The sequence below is a fragment of the Halichoerus grypus genome, chromosome 3 (assembly GCF_964656455.1).
Source record: "Halichoerus grypus chromosome 3, mHalGry1.hap1.1, whole genome shotgun sequence".
Lineage (NCBI taxonomy): Eukaryota > Metazoa > Chordata > Mammalia > Carnivora > Phocidae > Halichoerus > Halichoerus grypus.
Window position 1 is genome coordinate 96,337,165 of NC_135714.1, and position 24,542 is coordinate 96,361,706.

A 24,542-nucleotide genomic window follows, 5' to 3' on the forward strand; every position below is an offset into this window, starting at 1 on the left:
AAGCACCACAATTCTGAATCATTTGAATACTATCCTACACACCATATCAACTTGCAACAGGAGAGCTGGAAATTGCTGAGAAAACTGAGTAGCAGCCATATTTGGTCATCAGCATCTCTTAAGAATATAATGACTTCTTCCCACTTCTGCTTTTCATATCAAAGCTGAGGGCCATCCATTGGCAAATACTAATCTGGAACCATTGAGGGAAGAAAGTCCTAAGAAATGTAGTACATGAAAGGAGAGTAATGCAAAGTTTACTAAAGCACAAGAAAGATCTAGTATTTTTTTTAAAGACGTTATTTATTTATTTGACAGAGAGAGAGAGAGAGACAGTGAGAGAGGGAACACAAGTGGGTGGAGTGGGAGAGGGAGAAGCAGGCTTCCCACCAAGCAGGGAGCCCGAAGCAGGACTTGATCTCAGGACCCTGGGATCATGACCTGAACCGAAGGCAGGCGCCCAAAGACTGAGCCAGCCAGGCACCCCAAAAGATCTAGTATTTTAAACAGAACTTGATATTTGCTATCCTAAGACAATGCTACCCAGTATTTTTATAGTAGTAAATAAATAATTTGATTATGATTTCAATTATGATAATTTAGCTTAGTTTTATAATCTAACTTGAAATTTTAGAGATAATAAAGAATATTAAGCTTTCATTTCCTAATACAGTCTAAAACACTGAGAAACAGTACACTGAAATCTCCTATTATTTATGAAAAATTGTTTTTCCTCAGCTTGTCACAAATAATGTCAAAACAATTTTATTAGGTTAATAATATGTTGCAAAATATTGATTCTATCACTAATTATGTTATATTAAGAATGTACTCATTTTCTGTAAAATCAAAATATACTGTCATTTCTATTCTCTATTTTTCATGAGAAGATAAAGCCTTTATTTAAAAAAAAAAAAAAAAGATGGGGCACCTGGGTGGCTCAGTCGTTAAGCATCTGCCTTCAGCTCAGCTCATGATCCCAGGGTCCTGGGATCGAGCCCCACATCGGGCTCCCTGCTCCATGGGAAGCCTGCTTCTCCCTCTCCCTCTCCCACTCCCCCTGCTTGTGTTCCCTCTCTTGTTGTGTCTCTCTCTGTCAAATAAATAAAATCTTTAAGAAAAAGATTAAAAAATTAAAAATTAAAAATAAATTAAAAAAAGAAACAATCTACGAGATGCAGAGTGCCAATGCTCCTATGATGTATTTATGGTTTATGTACATACACGTGTATGGGTGAGTAATCGCACTCTCTCTCACACACACACACAGGTGGAGTACACTTTTATCCAAATCTAATCTAATTTAGATTTTATCTAAATCTATCGATAGAAATTCTATATTCACAGCAACACAATTTTCTTACTAAACACCAGGATTTTTTCTTTCTGAGCCAAATCCAATATCTTGAACTACTGAAAAATGCTTTTTTCTTAGTACTGCCAATATTCCCAGAGCTAAAGCACTGATGCTTTTCTTAAAATAATTCTGCCTTCTGGCCAACAGGCATTTTTCAGCATTAAATAAAAAAATTGGTTTTTCAGCTGCTATCTGTTTTATTGTGTGTAGACCTGTGTTAAAATACTTTTTAAATTAAATGTCAAATCCAGATTGACGTAGGAAACATGGCAGTCCTTGATATTTGATGAGAAGCTGTCAGCTTACCTCTCCCTGTCAAATTGCTAGCCACTTCCTCAAGACTAGTTTAGTAAGTGATGATGGCAAGCAGAACACCACACGGAAAGGTCTCAGTTCCTATATGGTGTGTGTGTGTGTGTGTGTGTGTGTGTGTGTGTGGTCAGAATGGGCATGAGACGAGTTATTTATTATTTGGAAATTGAATTCCATTCTCTTAATTATTAAGGTTATTTTAGAAACATTTCTTGTAGGTTTATCAATAATTCAGAAATACCATTCAGAGTTAGGCATGAAAAGGCAAGTTGAATGCCTTCTCGGTAGTAATTTCCATGAAAAATTACATCTTTGAACGCTAAGCTATAGTTTTGCGGGAAGTTTTTATTCTGTTATTTGCCACCGCAATAGTCTATCTTAGTATCCTTAGCCTGTCATTTTATTTCATTTTTACTAATTACCACTACTGGATACATGTCAGTATGTATGTGTGTAGGTGCGCACGCGGCTGTGTGAGTAGCCAGAACATGGAAAGGAACTGGTAGTCAGCATGTCGTGGCCCTATTTTACATTCTTAAATACACACACACTCACACACACCTCATTTTAAGTGGTCATATATTTTTTAGGAAATTATACAATCATTAGTATTTCAGAAAATGGAGGCCATTACCTAAATATTTGAAGCTCTTTACCTCACCCCTAATCAAAACAAAACTTAAAAACAAACAAAAAAAAAGGACACAATATTGTATTATTCCCAACATGGGAGCCCAAAGGGATAGATACTTCTTCCCTGATTTCTAAAAGCTACGACACAAAGGGGTGCCCCTGCCCTGGACCTCTGACATTACACAAGTAGCTCAAAGATGAAACGGGAGAGTATGCAGTTGACTCACCAAGGCAGGTCCCGCTCAAGTGCAGCTAGCATCTGGCGGGGGCAGCACCCTGTCGGGCAGCTGTGCCGGTGCCCTGAACCCTGACTGCTCCTTGCACCATGTCCTTGGGTGCAGGTGTTAATGGCTAGAACTCTTTTCCATTTCCTCATTGTCTTTCTGCCCTCCAGATATCATAAGCTAACCGCTTCATTTTGTATCAACATTTGTCTTTTCTACCTAAGCTGGTTGTTCTTTGTGTTGCTTGAAATTGGAGAACCCTGACTCAAAGATCATTTGTAAAGCATTATTCATAGATGCAGGCTAACTTAAAACTGTTTTATCTTCCTGTTAAATTGAAGCTTTAATCATTGTGCAATTTTCATATAGATAGCCAGTGTTACTTTTTTCCTTAAAGTTTCTTTTGTCTCATATGAATATAGCTACAACCACTTTTGTGCAGAATAATTATGTATAAATATAAATTCATGTACACATTTATGTGTGTGTGTTGTACAAGTGTGTGTGTTCTTAGATTTCAAGATTTTTCATTTTTATATTTTACATGTGCTTTTTCTAAACAGTGTAAAGATATATATATATTTTATCTAGTCTGATATTCTTATCTTTTGCCGAAAGAGTTGCACCATTTAGATTTAAGCTGACTACTGATAATTTTAATTTTTTTTATTTATAGTCCTGTTTTATGTTTTCTTTTGGTCTTGTTTAATTTTTACCTTTCTATCCTTACTTTCTTTTGAATATTTGAATTATTTTTTAATTCCTCTTTCATTTTTCCTTTTGAGTGAAGCACTGTCTTAATAATTATTTAACAAAATTCTACTGTTAACAAACATTCTGAAAATCTCTTTAGATATATCCACCCTTAATATTTTTTAGAGCCCAGTGCAAGAATACACTTGGAGACTCCTGGTGCATCTCTTCCCACCTACATTTCTGACCTCCTGGGCTCCTAAGTACCTGAGTATGGACACCTGGTCCACATGACTGTGCTCTGTTCAAAATCCCATCCATCTCTTCAAAGAGTCATCTTTTGGCTCCTCCTCAAGCCTGGGAGAGCAACAAGAGTTACAGCAGAGTTTTCATCCAGCCAGTGGCCGATAAGCCTGGAGACATGTCCTGCACAGGCCTAAAAAGTAACTTGAAGCTATTATGCAGAATTCTGGGGTTCTAGATCCATAGACCACAATTTAGAAGGAAACGGGTCTTGGGCTCTGGTGGGCCTATCCCCAGGTCCCCAGAGATTCAGAGCCCTGTCAGTTAGTTAGCATCATGCTAAAGGAGACCCAGAAAAGAAACCCTAAAGCCAAGAGTTCCGGGCAGAAGTTATAGTTGCCTGCGAGTGGCCTAAGAGTGGTACTATTTCTCCATGAAAAATATTTTTACAGATATAGACTCCTAGCTTGACAATTTCTGTCAGTACAGAGATTTACACACCATTATCATCACTGTAAAGAATCAATTCTTCTCAGAGTATCCCTTTTCTGTTCTCAATTTCTCCTTCTGTTCTAGCAATTTTTAAGACCATCTCTCTGCATTTAGTTTTCTGAAGTGACACTAGGAAGTGACTTGGCATGTCTATGTGTATGTGTATGTGTGTTATGTTTTAATTGTGTTTGAAATTTATTAGGCTTGCTGGATGTGAAGATATGTGTTGTTTGATAATTCTGGAAATTTTCCAGCTGTTACCTTTAAATATGGTCTCTGTCTGTTTTCTCTTGCCTCTCTTTCTGGAACTCCAGTTAAATACACATTAAACCTTCTCATTATAGTTTTTATGTTCTCTGTTTCCTTGTGTTATTTTGGCATAATTTTTTTGACATCTCCTCCAGCTTTATATATTTCTAATTTGTTGTCTATTTCATTGAGTTTTATATTTTCTTATTTATATACATTTCTTTTTCTTGAATTTCTATTTTCTATCCAAGTATGCTACATCACACTTTATAGTTTTCTGTTTCCTGAAAATATGTTGAAGCTCACGTTATTTCTTTTAACATACTAATCATAGTTTTAAAATCTCTGGTATTTAGTACAAGAAATCTGTTAACAGTATATAAAAAGTCTTTTTCGTCATCTACCATATGTTTATGATGCCTTGCTTTCTTGTGTGCTTAATTATTATTTAATTTATTGTGAGATGCTTATTTCTTTGTAAAATAATTTGTGGCAATTATTTAAACAATTTTCTGGAAAACTGGAAAATGAAAGAAGTTCCTTTTGCTAAATAATTTAGCCAATTTAATGTCTCCAATTCTTACCTCAGACTGTACATTTTGTTGGACCACACAGAAGAGAGTTCCCAGGAAGAGAGCCTGTAGGTTTTAGTGATTTACTTAAGCATTTGCCTTGGTAAAGACATTATCTGTCCATTCTTAGAAATGCTGTTTGGTGTTTTTAAGGATTCTTTCACAGGCCCTTTCATGTTTTTTTCTTTACCTATCCATCCACAGAGATTTCGTGAATCCTTGACCATTTTCCCTCTACATAATCACTTTTGAGATTTCAACCTACAATGTGACTTCAATTATCATCCATGTAATGATGACTTTCTAAAGTATACCTATTTCCACCTGAGCTCTTTCTCCTCATTTCCAGTCTGGTATATTCTGGTAATATTGATACTCTCTATTTTGATATTTTTTGTTGTTTCAAGAGCATCTCAATTCAAAGTATCTAAAAATTCAATTGCTGTTAGTCCACAAACTTATCTCTCCCTCTGCATTTTTTGTCTCAGAAAACAGTACCTTCAGTGGCTAATTTACCCAAGCCAGAGAGCTGAAAGAAGATAGTGGTGAGAAATTAATCTCAGGTCGGTATAAAGTTCTTAGCATAATATTCGAAGTCTTCCTTTCCTCCCTCATCTGTGCTCTATATTCTAATAATATTGCAAGTGCTCAAGACTTTCATGTCCTCTGGCAGTTCTGAGCCTTCCCATGTGCTCCTCTCCATCTGGAAAACGTGCACTCCACTGTTGGAACTGTCTAACCTCTACGTTTTCCTACAGATCTCATCATCGTCATCAGCTCTTTGACTGGTTCTTCCTTAAACCAGTCAGATGAGATGAGTTTCTCCTATAGCATGAATAACCCACCCAACTACCTCGCTTGTTTTAGAGTATCATATCAGCTTGATAACTCGTCTCTTTCAGGGAGGCACTGTGTTTCCTCACTGTTAGCTGCAGGTCTGAGCATGGTGTTAGCCCAGAGGGCACTCAATTAACATTTGCTGAGTTGAGAATTGAATTACACTTTTATACCAAGGATAATCAATAAAATACATAATTTAAGTGTCATCTTTAACAGGTCATCATACTGTATGCTGTGGAATTTAAGGCATATAATGAAGCATAAGATCTCTGTACTCAAGTGGTTATAATTTAATAGGCCATAAATTACCTAAACCTATTATGACTCTAAGCAGATAAAGATAATGAACAATAAGCTGTTTACTATTGTCAAATATGTATTACAGGGAACAATTCACATAGGAGGTCATTGGAGCATTTATCCTAATAATTTCTTGAAATTTTATCATACCTCTCTTCTGCAAAACCCTAATGAAGCCCAATTTCTTGCCTGTAAATAATACCATTCCCATGATAAATAAGAACAGCCTTATCCAATTTGAAAATTAAACAAGCATTTTGCAAACACATTCAATTCCACAAATATTTTCAGTTTCCTTCACATACTTACAGTTTAGTGAGAGAGGTAGTGATCAAAATATGGAATTTAAGGCAGCATAGTGATTGGAATGATGCCCCTAATCAGAATGTAATAATATATAATGGTCAGAACTAGCTTGAATAACTGTGAAGCTTTGACATATTTGATGTCATAATAATGTGTGGAATCAAGTGAATAACATAAAACAAATCTAAATATAATTATTCTAAAAATGCCATTTAAATTTTGTTAGGTATTTTTTTCTGATATCGACAATGATATAAATATTTTAACCTCTCTATTATATGTATTTTAGTTAACAAAACCGATTTCAAGAACGATAACAAAAATGGAGAATTTAAGTCTTCATTATTTGTGAATAATTTTGTCTCATAAATTTTCATATACAGGTTAACTTCACCAGAACCTTACATTACAGTCAGGTTTTTATTATTATTATTTCCAATATTTTATTTAATTTAATTTATTTATTTGACAGAGAGAGACAGCTAGAGAGGGAACACAAGCAAGGGGAGAGGGAGAGGGAGAAGCAGGGCTCCCGCGGAGCAGGGAGCCCCATGCGGGGCTCGATCCCAGGACCCTGAGATCATGACCTGAGCCGAAGGCAGACCCTTAAGGACTGAGCCACCCAGGTGCCCTTATTTCCAATATTTTAAAATAATGTACTGATGGAAAAAAAAAACAGAAATTAAATAATGAGGAAACCTTAGTAACTTCAAGAATTTAAGGCTATTGTCATAATCACCAAGAGGATTAATTCTGTAGTGCAGAAACTGAAACATTTTGTGTATATATATATATATATATATATATAACATTTTGACATATATATCAAAATCAATGTAAATATAGTGAAACGTTTCTTACAAGTTTTCTAACATGGTAAAAGTATTTCTTAAGTAACATGCATGGGAATAACTAAAAAGAGAAGGTTTCGCCCCCCCTTTATGTTTTATTGTTTAAAACTAGAACAATTGATTTAAATTATTTCAGTCAATACTGAAATTGCTTTTTTATGTGAAACATGCCCCAATACATGCCAACTACTTTTCTTTTTAGAATAAAACATTATTAGGCAGCTAATTCAATATTTTTAAAAGGCATGGTAATGTCATTCTCTAAGTCTGCCTGTCGGCAGTGGGAAGGCAAGCGTTGTGTTGCTTTGTGTTTTTTTGTTTTTTGTTTTTTTCCTCAAAAACCTTGAAAACAGATGCGAATAAACAGCATTTCCCCAGGAACCAAAATCAATCTCTGAGAACTTCACAGGATGCGTGCTTCTGGCCAACAGCACAGCACGTTTAAAACTCTGCTGAGTGAGTTGGAGGTCGTCCTGATAACACCGCCCCGGCGGCGAAGGAATTGGCACTCGAACTATAGATTTCCCTGCCAGAGCCTATTCCTGTTTGACACTTTATTTGACCCACTCATGGTTTCTTCTCTCCAAGGTTTAAAACCGAGATCAAGTATATCTCTTTAATAATGTCACATTCCAAAGAGTGACTCGGATGAGGGGACTGTTGAAGGGTTTAGTTATCCACATAAGGACCATCACGCAGAGAGATAATAAGTAATGTAGTACAGAGGTGCTGCCGTCGGGGCACCAAGGATTAATTCAAACAGCTGTCACAGAATTTCATAGGAAGTTTGAAGTGGATATACGTGATTCCATTTCTGATTTACAAATATTCTCACGTTGTCAGCTATTCTCACACAATCATACATTAAACTTCGGAAGCGCCTACGTTTTGGTAAATTAAGCATGTTCTCTGAGGTTTTCAAAATGGTTTCCATGTGATGTATCACACTGAATTAGCTCCACTAAGATCTATTTTAGCGGGCCAGTTGTTCTCTCCAGACCTCGCCAACCAGATCATTCTCACAGGAATGTCGTCAGTGACTTAATTCCAACAAGTGTGACTTCAGGAGTGGTTGACTCCTTTAAGTTCGCCCTCCTCTCTCTCACCCCTAGTCCCACCCACTCTCCCAAGTTGGTTCCGGCTCTTCTTGCCTCTACCATTGCCATCTCGCCACCGATCAGCACATAACGTTCTCCTTGCGCAAGGTTTTGGGGCGTTTCCACCGCTACCCTTTCAGCCAGCGCACTGATTCCACGGCACGGCTGGGGCGCTCGGCTCTCGCGCCAGCCTGAGCGCAGTGCAACCTGTGCGCACGGCAGCCCAAGACCCACGCGGCCGCAATGCCGCGTGCGCTGGAGCTTACTGACTGTGTTCTGAACAGCTATCAAGACTGCGCTGAAGTCATGGTATGTTATTTCGCCAGTCTCTTACCTCTGCGTTGCTGTTGGAGCCGTTCTAGGGGACGATGCACACTCCACTGTATTTGTCTTTCCAAGGAAACTTGACACTCTGCTTGTCTAGACGGCTTCTGAATATTGCGCTGTGGCTGATTCTCAAGCTGTACATACCACTTAACGACAGCCTGTCACTGGGTATGTTAGTTATCATTATCTCCTCCCTGCCTACCACCAAGTCTGGAAAATGCCCAATAAATATTTGAGGAATGGTTACTGAGACTCACTTTTCTTCTAAAGAAAACAGAGTAGAAGTTTTGGCCTAAGAAGTTTAGGTTAGTTAGAACAGTTCTTTGGTTTTACAGAACTTTGTGACCGCCAAAGTTGGAGCAAGTTCGAGTTAACAGACATGCCGTTTTACCTGGAATGACCGTTTCATGTAACACTTAGGCACTCTAACTGCTTACCTAAGGCAACTTCCCAGAGGTTCATTGAAACCCTCCCTTGCTGGCTTTTTTCTTGGAATCTTTTGGACATCTTTCTCTGTCTACCCAATCACATGATTTTATCAGGCATGTTATGTAAGTGTGTTATGTAAAGTTATTCATAGTTGATGTTGTTTTACTTTATACTAATATATATGTATGTAATTTTCAGATGGGAGAAATTGTATTCAAAATATGTCCTTTTTGTTAACACATAATAATATTAAAAAGTCAGCCTCCAAAATATAGTAAAATTATCTAATTTTAATTTAAGGAGTGTTAATGAAATTCAGAGTCTTTGGATGTCTTATTATGAATTAGCATTATTGACAGGAATAATGAAGTTGATTAAAAAAATCGGCAGGCCTTTCTCTTCTTGGTGTGGATTTTCAAAAAAGCATACTTTATTTTCTTTCCTTTATTTTTTAACTTGTCATTAGCTCTGTTTAGTCCTAGCCATGGTAATTGAATGGAAAGATAGAAACTTCAATTAAAAAGAAAACACAACTCAGATTTCCTGTTTTGAACACCTGGTGCCTTTGAAATCCATTATATTTATATTATATTATATTATATTATATTATATTATATTATATTATAAATTATATTATTTGAATTTGTTGGAAAATAAGGATGGAGAGAAAAAAAACTAGGACCAAGAGGCAAAAATAAAGCAAAAAAAAAAAAAAGATATCTGTACATTATGGCTAGAGATATATTACTTTCAAATATCTTTTCATTATCTGCTGATGCCATACATAAATGCATGTAGTATTTGCTAAAATTCAGCTTGCTGGCATTTTTTTTTAACTATTTGACTTTTTTTCCCCTAAAAGTTATACATTTGTTTACAGTTTTGACTCTGCTATGTATAGGTTGGATATAGCATTTTAAAATTTGTTATAGGTATTTTAAAGATACGAAGAGCTAAACAAAAAAAAATGTACATTTGTAAATGTACATTTTGTTCTTTAATATAAGTTTTAAGCACTAGTATGATAAACATAAAATTTGTAAATATTAGATTTCACCCAGTTTTAGCAGGCCTATATTAATTTCAACTCTAACTTGGAATGTGATGACATACATAAAAAATCCAGCAATAATTCTGTGGTTAAAAATATTGTATAGGTTCTGAGTTAATAGTTGCTTGGGTTAAACTATTTCCTGATAAGAGTTTAGAGGTATCTGGTGGTTGGTTGTTTGAATTTCTCTGAATAAATGACCTAGCAAGGTAAGATGGTTGAACCCATGGAAATCTAGAATTGTGTTTTAAAAAAATGAAACTTTAAAATCTTATAATGTGACATATATTTACTCATATGAGTAATGGTTATGTGTTGCATCATTAGAAAGAATTTAAGAGGACTCTTGTGCATCTAAAGTACTCCTAGGATTTGAGAAGTGTGGAATATATGCTAATAGAAGCAATCAGTTTTGCTTAGTTGAATAAATTATATTTGCACACATTTCACAACCTTTATGATGGCAACTTGTTGTTCTTTGGGGATAATTACCCTCTGTTAAGGTTGACAAGTTCTTTAATTGACAGAAATAGACATCCACCCAGCCCTTACAAAATGATATGAGTTGTTTGTCAATATGTCAGCCAAAGAGAGGTCAACTGCAAATGCTTAATTCAATGTCTTCTCCATTTGAATAGATTTTAATTTTCATTTCTGGGAGAAAAAAAATTACTTAAGTTAGAACAACACATATTGAAAAAAAAAAGGAAAAGATCAACTAACGCCATCCCTTCATATTTTATACTACTACCTCTGCTCAGATTTTAATGGTCATAATGGTAAATCTACATCTACTATAATGCAATAATATAGAATAAAGGCAAGGAGATATATACATCTCCTTATATGTGTCTGTTGTATGCACATGTTTCAAAGTTTGCCTGAAAATATGCAAACTGGAGATTTAAAAGTGTTCTTTTCAAATCAGGAATCCATGTTATATATGCATTTCTTTGATGGACTCATGTAACTAGGCTTTGCTCTTGCAGTTGTCATCCTCCATTCTGTCATGTCTTTTTCAGCATACAAATATACAGATATTCCTAATATCTTCCATCCTAAAAATAATTACAGAAATAACAACAAAACCAACTCTCTTGACTCCATGTCCCTCTTTGTTTATTGCATAAGAGAATGCATTACTCTTTTCCATTTCTCTGTTCTTCACAGAGACATTTGTTACAAAAGTATTTGTAATATCATTTCACACACCCTTACCTCCCATTCTCTCTTTAATCCATTCCAGTAGGGCTCTCATCCCATAATTCCACTGAAATTGATCTTGTCAATGTCTCCAGTGACCTATTGTTGCCTAGTGCAGGTTTTGTTATTTCTAATCTTAAAGAACTTGATCGAACTCTCAGTAGTATTGGCTAAAACTGGTATCTTCATTCTCTTATTACACTTTTCTTTTGGGTTCCATGACACTGTTTACCCTTGTTTTTTGCCTATAGCACCAGCCATTACTCAGGTTTGGCTTCCCTGCGTTAGTCTTTTTCATCTTTTCAAATAGCACTGTTCTCCTTGTTCTTTAACATTACAAAACTTCTTTTCAGGATGTAGATCAACTATCATATCTTTTATTCATGTGCACATTAAAAATGGCATTCTGATTCATATATTGAAGATTTTAATAGTAGCTTCATATTTGGAAGCCATACTAGCTCAATTCTTAGAAAAAGCGCTCAAGTTTCAGAGTTTGACAAATCACAAATACCATTAGGATGATGATACGTGATTCTCAGATATTTCTAAAGAAAAGTCCAATGTTTGGAACCACAGTTTTCATTTAAGTAGCTTAAGAACAAAAAGCAAAGTTTACATGTTAGTTTTTGTAAGATATGTGTAGGTCAATCAATAATGTATACTCTGTCGGGGCGCCTGGGTGGCTCAGTCGTTAAGCGTCTGCCTTCGGCTCAGGTCATGATCCCAGGGTCTTGGGATCGAGCCCCGCATCGGGCTCCCTGCTCGGCGGGAAGCCTGCTTCTCCCTCTCCCACTCCCCCTGTTTGTGTTCCCTCTCTGGCTGTCTTTCTCTCTGTCAAATAAATAAAACCTTAAAAAAAAAAAAAAAATGTATACTCTGCCACAAATCAAGTTCCTTGTCAGTCAACACATTTTTACTGAGTGCATCCACTGTACTAGGCATTGTGCTAGATGCTAAGTTTACCTTAGTGATTTAAAGACTTGGGGGCACCTGGCTGGCTCAGTCAGTAGAACATGTGACTCTTAGATTTCTCAGGGCTGTGAGGGCAAGCCCCACATTGGGCATGAAGCCTGCTTAAAAAAAAAAAAAAAAAAGACTCATGATCCCAGACCTCAAACTGGTATGGGAGACCGGCAATAAATTAGTAATTAATACTTCCCACTGGCAAAGGGTATAAAAGGGAAAGGAAGTCAATATTAGAAAAGATAGCAAAGGAATGCTGTACTAAATTTTGTTTTCTTATTTGTTTTAATTATGAAATAAAAGGTTATTTCAACTGAGTTCAACAAATTCTGAGAAACTACTAAGAGACACTATGTTAGTTAATGAGAATGAAATGACAAAGAATATACATTACTTGATACCAAAGGAGCGTGTTGTCTAGTACTCATAACTACTAAAGTGGTTGTTGATGCTCTTGGATTTTCCTAAATAAATGCTTAGCTCATTTATTTAGTCTGAAATGTGATTCTGAATATGCTACAAACTGAATTTTTATTGGTAATGTAATTTACCTAGACCAATGTTTTCAAATGCTTTCAGTATAAAGACCTATATTCAGAATTAATGTATATCAAAAGTTTTCACATGAAGTCATTTATATTTTCCATCATTTATGTCAGAAAAATAGTTCATAGTTACTATGAATTTGGTAACTCTTTAAAATAAGTGTGCATTTACTCAGAAGAGAATTTGTATGCATTTTAAATATGGCCATATATGTATTTATGATGTGCATTATTTAGTCAAAATAATTCATACATTTAGGAAAGGATTCCTTACAAAATATCAGCTAAATACAGAGGTGGAGCTACTGCTATACTTGAACTATCACCACACTTTTCCATTGCCTCTTGCTAAGATATAAGGGAAAACTCAGTGCCATACATCTGTATAGTGTTTAAAAATGAATAGAGGAGAGAAGGATGAATAGGTAGAGCACAGAGGACTTTCAGGCAATGGAACTATTATTTACGATACTAAATTAGTGGCTATATTAATAATAGGGAAGGTTGGGTGGGGGAGGGACTTAGGAATAATATGGGGACTCTGTATTTTCTGCTCAATTTTGCTATGAACTTAAGACTTCTCTTAAAAAGTCTATTAAAAAATAAACAAGTGGGGCGCCTGGGTGGCTCAGACAGCTAAGTGTCTGTGTTCACCTCAGGTCATGATCCCAGGGTCTGGGATGGAGCCCCAGGTCCAGCTCTCTGCTCAGCGGGGAGCCCGCTTCTCCCTCTCCTTCTGCTTGCTTCTCCGCTTGTTCTCTCTCCCTGTCAAATGAATAAATAAAATCTTTAAAAAAATAAAATAAAAAAATAAACAAGTAAATGTACAGGGGAAAATATCTACTTATGTGTGTGCATGCAGACATATATATGTATGCATAAATGCACATATATATGTTAAATGAGACTAATAATTGTACATAACTGTATATATATATGTATGTGTATATATATATATGGGCAACATATGAACCGGCCTATGCACCTGCAATTTATGTACCCTGTATATACATATATTTTCAATCTTCAAAGCAGCTTTTGAGATAAATATTTGTCATTTTAGAGACATGCAATCTAATACTTACAATGTTTAAGTGTTTTCCAAAGTTCACACAGCTCTAAGGACCACAGCAAGGACAGCCATAATTTCTTTTGTTGACCATTATTTATAATCATATTATTACCTTTCTTTTCAATACAACTGAAATTTAGGAAATGAAAGTGGAATGTGATATGTGTTAAAGGTTTGCTTGAATTTAAAAAGGAACAGCATTAAATTAATGTCACACTAATGATGTACTAGCGTTGCTGATAAGAGATGTGGCTACTCAATAATTCAGGCAAAATATCTATTTTAAATAAAGGGGAAGTGAATTCTCAAATTAAAAATAAAAAATGCTCACCAGTAAGCGCTGTGAATTGTGCAAGACTGTTGAATCTCAGACCTGTACCTCTGAAACAAATAATGCAATATATGTTAAGAAAGAAAAAAAGAAGAAAAATGTAGCAGGAGGGGAAGAATGAAGGGGGGGAAATTGGAGGGGTAGACGAACCATGAGAGACGATGGACTCTGAAAAACAAACTGAGGGTTCTAGAGGGGAGGGGGGTGGGAGGATGGGTTAGCCTGGTGATGGGTATTGAGGAGGGCATGTTCTGCATGGAGCACTGGGTGTTATGCACAGACAATGAATCATGGAACACTATATCTAAAACTAATGATGTAATGTATGGGGATTAACATAACAATAAAAAATAAAAAATAAATAAAAAATAAAAATAAAAAATGCTCAGTTTCAACACCACCAACACCATTTACCAAATCATGTCAGTGCCCAGAATTTCATGACTTGAGAAGATAGGAGAAAACAACATTTCTTAGTGCTCAATTGAGATTTCACGCAAGCCACACACACTGCTCAGCGGGGTAGAGTTCATATTTCCACATCTTGCTGGTCTTATTGTTTAATTAATTTAAAAAAGCTTTCCCTCAAACCAATAAATACTAAGTTGCCAACATGAATATTAAAATATAATTTGTAAATTTGAATACATTTTTTTTAAAATACATTGATTTTTTTTCATTTCCTAAATTATGCAAATATCCCCAAAGTGGTCAGTTTGCACATCAATGTATTTTTCAAATTGAAAAAAAAAAAATTAGCTGACCCAATGCAGTAGCCCAAAACACTTGATGGCACCTGCCAGGATTGAGGAAGAAGCAGGTGAATCACCTTGGGAGATATCCTAACGTTTGACTTCTTTCATAGTTATTGAATACTTAAAACTTCCATATGGTGCAGGGCCCTAAAAGGATTTGTTTACAGGGATTTAGAAGGTAAAATTTAGACAGTCATATGGTTGTATAATCATGAGGAAAATTCCAATTTAATACTTAGAAGTGTGTGATTTTTTGTATGATGGATTTATAATTTTTCTACATAATTATAGGAATTTGCAGGTACTACTGTGTTTTATTCAGTGTGGATAGTTCCTCACAGAAGACAGGTTTGATTGAAAGATGGCAGTGAAAAAAAACAAAACCTCCTCTACTTCCAGAGAAATTCAGGAGATGGGAGTGTGTGAATTCTCTGGTAATCGGATCTGTCATTAAACCTCAATTACCTCCATACACTCACTCATACTCTCTATTCTCTCCTGCCATGCCAGGCACCCTCTGTCTCCAGATTACAATGGTCTGGGCTCCCAAGAGGCATTCTCTGCCATAACAAAAGTACCCAAGTCCCAGCCCACTGTGCAGGCCACATTCTCAAGCATGCTTTCCCCTGCAAGAACTTCCTCTCAGGAACTACTCCCGTATGTCATTTCTAGTATAAAGCATCGATGATAAGTCTTTTATTACTTTACTAAACTATTCTCATTTAGTCTGACTGAGAACTTAAAATTTTACACTTGTTTTTCCAAATTAAAATAATATCAGAATACATCCTGTCTTCAAGAAATCTTTAAATTATTAATGTTGCAAGTAATCTTGACTCTATTCCAGGTTAATACACTATTGGCTATACATATTTACTCTACAGGTAAACAAATACTGATGAGAGATAAATGAATAAATATTTACAAGTCTGTTTTTTTTTTTATTGAAATGCAATGGAGAATTATACTGATCACCAGGAAAATAATAGGACCTAAAACTTGCTTGTCTTCTACGAGATATGTAGGTTAAGAAACACAGGGGGAAATCAGAGGGGGAGATGAACCATGAGAGACGATGGACCCTGAGAAACAAACTGAGGGTTCTAGAGGGGAGGGGGTGGGGGGATGGGTTAGCCTGGTGATGGGTATTAAAGAGGGCACGTACTGCATGGAGCACTGGGTGTTATACGCAAACAATGAATCGTGGAACACTACATCAAAAACTAATGATGTAATGTATGGTGATTAACATAATAATAAAAAAAATTAAACACATTTACACTATTTAAGAAAAATAGGATACAATTTTAGTTAAGTGCTAGAATAATACTGTTTTTAAAGAAAATTTACTTTGAATTCATCCTAGGAAATCTATACCTGTAGACTTATTTAAGGAATAAAGTTTGGCAATCATTGAAACCAATAAATCAGAGCAGAATCTTTAAATTCAAATATCAAACATAACTTTATTACTTTTGCAACTTTTGGTGATTAGTTATTTGAGTTTTCATAGGGCTAATGAACATCTGTTTTAATAACACTGAGTAATCATAATGGGAATTTTGTTTCCATGTGGTCCATTTTAACAGAAACCAACTTATTGCACTAAGATCTATTATAGCATGTTTTTTTTTCTTGGAGTGTAATATTAAAGAGGGACTTAATTTGTATTGCTGAGTGTCATTTGTAGCATTCCTTTCATAATTTATTTGGCATACATTTATATTCTGGCAACTCTTATTTAATTTTTATGGATAGTTGAGATGTACACAGCATCCTTCCCCCTTCCTAATAAACTTGCTACCTTTCATGAACCCGTATCTTACAAGAAATATGCTTTGCCTTTTTCCACAGGTGAAGCATATAACCTAACTTAACCAATCAATCCAGTATACCCCTCTATCAAATGAGTTCACTAAAGGTAACTCTCAGTATTCCGAATTCTAGAAATCTGGTTTTCTCTCTTCTTCTCTGCCATGTAATGTGTAGGTATGAAGTCTAGAACAGCTATAATCATTTGCTACCAAGCAGAAAGTTAATCTGAGAGGGACAAAGCCAAGAAAATCGCAGGGAAATCCATCTAGGCCCTAATCCTATTTAATGTTAAACCCAATTTAACTCTTGGCATTGTCACATGAGATAGTGATTTTCTTGTAATCACTTACCAGTTTGAGTGGGGCCTGCACTTACTTTCAGGTGAAGTGTATAATGGATAAGAAATTTGTTACCAAGAGTGGGGTTACAAGTAACAGGTCAGAATTCTTTAAAAGTGAGGAAAGTGAGAAAGACCACTCTCTCACATGAGAAGTTGAAAATCTTTCTTTTACAATTTGCACAATGGTTGGTTAAAGTGGAGTTATTGTAATTTGGGCCTCAGGGCATGTGCTACCAACAAGACAGACTTAGGCAACTGAAGGGGGGAAAAAAGTAGGATAATGGATTCTATAGTCTAAAAAGAACAATCTTGCTTTGTTGTCTACTTCTCAAACCAAATAGAAAAGAAAGCTTGGCCAAGTGACTCTTCTGTCTTTAGTCTGCAATATAAGTATACTAAATTTAATTTTCAAGGACCCCCATGACTGGAAAAGCTGAATTACCCACAACAAACCAAATAGAAGGCTATCAAAAGCAGAGATGAGAGACACAGTGGGAGAAAACAGAGGAATGGGAAATATATGGCCTTATTCTAGCATATTTTTCAAGCACTGTCTCCTGAAAAAAAGTATAAACGCTCGCATTATGGAAATGAAATCAAAATGAAGGTTGAGAAAAAGAGATAAAATACTCACCCACTACAGCCCATTCTATTGGCTTCAATAAAGATATTACCTATATACCTATATATCCACATACACATTAGAATACACACATATCCAAAATACGACTCCTACAGATGAATGTTTCCCAATTAAAGATGGAAGCAGCACTATAACAGTATTTTTGACAGGACTTTCATAAGACTATCCATCCAATTTTCAAATTACTTAAGGTTAGTGTGTTAAGTGTTTTGTGTGTAATTAGCTGACATTCTTTTTATAGACAGAAATCAAGTAAGCATTGTTTTTCAAAATGATTTGCAGGTTAAACAACATTTTTCCAAGATGCTGTGGATACCAAACTTATAACAAGCCTCATTAAGAATAATTTTTAATAAACACAGCAAAAAAGACTAAGTCTGATTTCCTTTTACAGTAAATATTTAATTTTTTTTGATTTCTAGTTTACAAGTGTTTAAAATGGACAAGATGATTTTACCTCTTCAGTAACACTTTTATATTAATTCATGATATTTTGATTCAATATATGGTAATAAATCTCCACACATTACCCATTAGTATTTTTTTAATGGGGATGTAATATTAACAACCCTACCTATAAAACACATCATTATTTTGGTGCTTTTACAAATCTTTCCTCCAGTTGTAAGTTCTAAAAAAAAAAAAAGAAATTTTTAAATTCTAAGAATTAGAGAACACTGAAAACGTAATGAAGTTGAATTCCACCTTTATAATATTTCCATTTTGTCCTAATAGAGAACATTAAAAAATGTGACGTTGCTATACCAGACCACCTTGCTAATGTTATAAAAGATTGGCAGGAGCAAGAAATTGTGTCACTGATAATGCGGATTTTTTTAGTTATATCTACAAATCCTTAGGAAATCATTGTTCAAAAGTAAAACAAAACGTGGTGATCCCTGAACCATTTGATGATGCTTAGTCTATATCAATTTTTTTCCGTTCATAATCATCATCCTCCCCTCAAATGCCTTTAAAAAAATACATTACACAGTACAATAATAGAAATCAAAGACAGCACAAACTATCTTCAAGAACAGAAAAATCTGTAGCACACAAAGATATAGTAAAGAGCAGACTTCTTTGGGGACAGTCATCAACCAGCTTGTAATTCATTATGAAGATTTCTCTTTCCTTTTATGGGGAGAGTCTACTCTATTTGAAGTTGCCACACCATTTTCTGTTCCTTTTCTAGAAGACCTCCCTTTAGTCCGTTTCTTCTTCACACTTGGGGCCTGAAGAGTCGTGTCTTCTTCCATCCACCTCTGAAGCTGGACATTAAATAAATTCCATGTTATGTATGCTTGGATGGTGCAACTGGATGACAGAACAGCAATTTTAGCTGCCAACACATTTACGTTTCCAGTAATGGCATCCGGATTCCGATTCTGCCCTCCGGCCAGGTGAAAGCCCACAGTCACTACCGAAACAATTAAAGTCACAAGTCGACCCAAAATAAACACAATTGCCCACAGAGAAAACTCTTTCTGGTACTTTTCATCACTAAAATAAAACAGGTCACAAATGTGGGAAAGTAACTCAACAAAGTAGTGCATCATCAGAAGAACAAGTCCCAGATGATTCAAGTACAAGAGGTAAGCTCCAGCAATGTGAAAGAGATGAAGACCGATGTAGACAAGTTGACGGGGGATATCTTGCTTTTTGGTTCTCTGGAAATAGAGTTCGGGAAAGGCATGAAACCAGTAAGCCAATTGTGATATGTAGAAAAACTTCATTTGAAATGTCATCATATTATGGGGATGAGCCCTCCATAAGAGAGTTGGGTCTGACAGACAGTTTTCTGAAATTAGAATGAATGTGCCCCAAATACAAGAAACAAGGTAGAATACACTAAATTGGCCAGATTCATTAAATTTGCTTTGTTTCGCTTTGGGGAACTGCATTCGCCTGTTAATTTTATCCAACACATACTCCTGAATTGTGGCGTGAATGATGATTGCCACTAGCATGTAGAAGAAAACCGTGGCCAAATCTTTGATGCCATAATAGTAAAGGAACTTTGATTCTGTGGCTCGTTCTTCTGCTGCAGGAAAGGTAACACTGTGCTGAAGAGTAATAAAAACGATAGATGCTTCTGCTGTTCCCTCGAACATAAGCCCCAGCACGAAGAACATCCCCACACAGGCGACGAGGTCCGCATGATTCTGCAGGATGAATTCGTGGCTCAGGACTGGGGGGTTCTTGGTGCTCTTCTTACGAAACGCCATGGTAGCGCTTCCCAGATACTCACCGGCGAGCCGCAGCTGCCTCCCCCTGGCTGCTCCTCACAGCGCCGCCGCCGCCGCCGCAGCTCCGGGGGCTTCACTTCCCATCCCGGAGCCAGTCCCGGGTCGCCGCGGCCGCCCAGAAAAAAATAAATCAAAGGCAAGGGCCGAGCAGGACTGAGCATGCGCACCAGGGGGACGGCGGAGGCAGGGAAGGAAATCGAGTGCCGCGCCCCTGCCCGGCGCCAGGCCCGGGGTTGCGAGCGTTGATCTTCCACGGTGATCGTCGCCTCCTGAAATCCACTGGCACCGTCAAGATGCTCCTGAATTATTTTTCAGTGGCATCTTCGTCAGTAATCATGACAAAGCAGGATAGAACTCTGGTTATTCTCCATCAGCATGATTATAAAAACAGCATCAAATAATAATGATGATAGAAGCAAACTCTCATAGTGCTTAGCATTTACAGGTGCTGTGCGGGGCACTTTGCTTCTATTTATAAATGTGTCCTTTCTGGAAAGCCCAATGAGGTAAATACGGGGTGATAATATTTTTATTTATTTATTATTTATTTTTTTTACAGATGAGAAACTAAGGTACAGAGAGGTTAAGTAATATGCCCAAGATCACACAGCTGGTAAATGTCAGAACCAAGATTTGAGTCGTCTGGATCCAGAGCATGTGCTCTTCACTGTTGTACTGTATTGCCTCTTACTGTAAATCCTTAACACGTGGAAATATTTCACTACAGCAACAACAAAACATTATTAAAAAAAATAGTTGCCGTATTAGGAATAATAATAATTGTGGCATTAATTGTACTTACTATATTTTTTAAGGTTGAGTGGTGGCTAGACGGGGACAACTATTTGTCAGTTCATAGGAAGATATTTTGGCTATAAAGCCCAAAACAGATTTTCCTTACTCTAGCAGGTAATATCCTCATGTTTCATTTTTATGATTGTTGCATATAAATTTGCTAAAATACACATATTGAAAAACAGCTTCTTTTGTAAATGCTAATGCCTTGCTCTATTCGAATTTCATGTCCGTCTTCAAATTTCTCTTTGGATCCAGAGCAGTTTTCTTGTTTCTTCTGGGTCCCCTGAGATCATAATCATTACTGATAGTTAAAGTTTGAAGTTTGGAATATACATTTCAAAAGAAAAGTGCTACATGATTTAAAGAATAAAGCGCACATTAAATTTAGAATGGCCAATTGCCTTTTATCACTTTCTCTGCATGCTGTGCACTAACAAAAGATGCAGTCCAACTGGTGTAATTACTTTTAAGACATTGAACAAAATACTCTGATCAATGTGTGCCTGCATTTCCTAGGACAGCCAAACAATTGCATATGGATTTTGTTGTGGACAATGTTCCCGAGTTAGGGAAAGTACTACATATTTTACCATAGTAAGATTTCTCTATTTGGTTTTCCTAGCTGTTACTCAGCTCTTGGCTCTGACAGCTCAATTAGAGTGCTATTTGGTGTTAACTAAATCAGTGGAGAAATTACAAATAGGGGTGCAAAAATTAGGGCATCAAGAAATGAAAAAAAAAAAAATCAAACTTGTTAAAAGTAGTTGGGAGGGGAACAAAGAGAAAAGCAGTGCCATATGGGAATTATCAAGAGTTTATTCAGGAAAATACATATCTACCTTTTTGAAACTAATCATTTTAAATAGAGAATTCATCAGTCTTTCTATAGGAATACACAATGGCTGTGATCCTTTTGTGGCATACTAACTAAATATAAAAAACACTTGTGCAATTTCTGAGCTGAACTTCTGTTCATATTGGCATTATTTTTGACAGGGTTTCCAACTCTACCTATGCAAATGTGATAGATGTTGCCCTCAGAAAAGGTCCATATCAAAGTGAAGAGCACAAATGCTTATGCACAGATATGAAATGTTATTTTATTACTAAAAGGGAGAAAGACCATTATGAGTTAGTCTAAAATTGTCCCTTAACTTTAAAAAATCTCCCCCCCCCTTGCTCTTTCCTTGGTTTTTAAGTAGAGAAACTTTTTTAGCCATATATCTTTCCTTTCTTTGAGTTTGTAACACCAAATGATATTCTGTAGTTCAAATTGTCAATTTAAGCTTTACATTAAATACAGTCCAAGGGCAGGGCTTGAGTTTTAGATTTCACATTAATATCTTTATAAAAATATAAAAATGTCACACTTCTGAAATTATTGGATTCTGTAAGGGTATTGTAGTAATATATAACATGATGTTTGTTTCTGGTAGTTTTATTTGGCACTTTTATTTGACAAAGAAAGTGTATATAACAAAATTTTCAAAAATTTTGATACCAGTCTATTGGTTATATAATTTCATGTATTTGGAGAGTGGGTATTCCTCCTTTATGCAGAACCCTGTGCATATGGTAGATAATTATTAAATTCAAATGGAGACTTCTGCTTTCAGTCATGAGGGAGTAACTGATTGAACTTACACTCCTACTGTAAATAATTGGCAAACTGGACAAATTATATGAAATAACTCGTTTTCATATATTGGAAAACATAAGACCATAATCACTGACAGAAAGCAGACAAGTGAGGTGAGCCCCATAATTGACCTGATTATCCGCCTGGAAGCATTTTCCAGTCCACTGTGCAGGTGTCACCAGCTAGACCCCAAGGCCTTACTTTTACTGCCCACCTGCTTGTACTCACCAACCTATGTCCCACATTTTTCCTTAAGCTCTTCTTTCCACCCTATCTCTTAACTCAGGCAAATGGAAACTGAAACCATCCTCGAGTGATAGCGAGTGCCCTGACAGGACCTCCAGTCAGCCCAGACCAGTTTGAGTGTCATCCCCAACTTGTGCCTATGCACATGGAGTGATCTCCAGAATGATCAACACCTACCTTTACCTCATTATAATACTAAAATCTCCACCCATGGAGGAGCACAAGCCTCATTTACATAACATACAATGTATGTATAGGCATGTTTCCTTAAGGCGCATGTGTGACCTTAGGTCCACCTCGACATCTGAGGACAAGGCTTCCCTATCTAAATATTATTCATCCTAATCCTAAATAAAAGGAACCCATCCACCTTCGCTCAGGGAGTCACAGCTTTGGAAGCCATTCCCTTGATCTCCTTATTTGTTGCAAATAAAAGTTTTCTTTGTGAGACAACTCAGCCTGGTGCAGTTTCTGACTCACTAAGGAGCAAACACATTGGTTCAGTTACACAGGGAGGGGAAACCTAAGAAGAGCCTGGAAACCTTGCTGAATTGAGTAGAGACAGGAGTTAGGAGATGCTGAAGCCACTGTTATTTGCTAGGCATAATAACTGCAGAGAAAGTTAGGTGATTAACATGCTTCAGAAATTTGCAGAAGTATTCTCTAGACACTGGTTAAAATACATGAGACTGACCAAAGAACAATGGAGGAAATGTAAAAGTTTCCAAGAATCCTGATAGGACTAGGAGACTTTCAAATTTGGAACAGTTAGAAATTAGAATTCCCTGGGAATACTCGTGAAACTACTTTTAGTAGAGACCCAAGAAAAGTAAGGCTAAACTTGCCGTAGGGAAAAAGCTAATTCACATTTGTCCACATAAAATTTTCAAGAAACTTTAAAGGATCAAGGTGCCCTGCAAGGAACTTTACTGTCTGCCAGAAAAATCCAGCCCTCAACAATGCGAAATTCACATTGTCCAGCGTCTAATAAAAATTATGAGGCAAAGGCTGGGTTCAGCTGAAACTATCAGAATGCCTATATGTGACCTCTCCACGTGGTATTGTCATAGAGCAGTGGCTTTAGGCCCTAAAAATGAGTTTTCTTGTGAAAAACGCAGAAATTTTATGGCCCTTTGTGACCTAGCATTGGAAGTTATGTCCTATCACTTTTCTGGTCAAAGTGGGTACAAAACTTTCAGGCTCAAGATGGGGCAGGTGTAAGGGGAGGGTGGGGAGAATAGACATCCCCTCCATAAGAAGTGTACCACAGTATTTGTAGGTAATTTTTAGGTAGCCGCATTCTTTCCTTTGATGACAAAAGTTTCCTTTCACGTGAAATATACACTGTTTCTTCCAGAAGCAAACAAAAGTCTCACCCCAATAGAGCAACAGTCTCAAGTTTTATTAGGTAGGAACTTGAAAGCTAAATTAGATCCAGGCACCGAAGGGCTCCCTGGGCTCTTTTCTTTGTTGCATTTATTCTTGATCTGAAGACATGTGAACTAAAGAAAGAAGGTTTCTGATTCCCATACATCAAAGGCATAGGAAAAATGCAATAATCACTTCCATTCAAGAAGTGGGCAAGTGGGATGCACACCGCATTCAATGGTCAAGAGTGATTATGAGATCTATCCCTAAATTCCCTAAATCTTTGACGTGAACCCAGTCTTCCTCCCTGGGAAGTGGTGGAAGATTATATATATTTGTATATATATGCCTGCCCTTCAAAAACATAGATTTCAAGTGGATATTTTTGTTAGTTTGCATATTTTAAAAGATAAAAGACCCTAGAAGCTAAGTAATGTTAATTTCTTCATGTTATTTTTTGTCTTTGTGATGTAATTGTCGATTATACTATTAATTACAGAGTATCAACTATACTATGGTACTTCAAAGAATTATCATTCCACCAACAATTCTTCAGTAGGACCATGAGAGGAATGGAAGGATCAGTGTCTGAGTAA

The 24,542-nt window shown here is 36.4% G+C and overlaps 1 protein-coding gene and 1 long non-coding RNA gene across 2 annotated transcripts in view; one reads left to right on the plus strand and one right to left on the minus strand.

Moving 5' to 3' along the window:
* The window catches only part of LOC144381265 (uncharacterized), a 56,974-nt gene that overhangs the window by 24,249 nt on the left and 8,183 nt on the right, over positions 1 to 24,542 (plus strand). The gene's annotated exons all lie outside the window — the stretch shown is intronic.
* Positions 16,294 to 20,057, minus strand: TRAM1L1 (translocation associated membrane protein 1 like 1). The gene has a single exon (XM_036091768.2). The coding sequence runs from the start codon at positions 19,872 to 19,874 to the stop codon at positions 18,762 to 18,764; it is 1,113 nt and encodes a 370-aa protein (XP_035947661.1). The 5' UTR covers positions 19,875 to 20,057; the 3' UTR covers positions 16,294 to 18,761.

What these genes read in the sequence shown, in the direction of transcription:
- TRAM1L1 (XM_036091768.2), bottom strand. Translation starts at nt 19,874, where the DNA reads ATGGCGTTTCGTAAGAAGAGCACCAAGAACCCCCCAGTCCTGAGCCAC.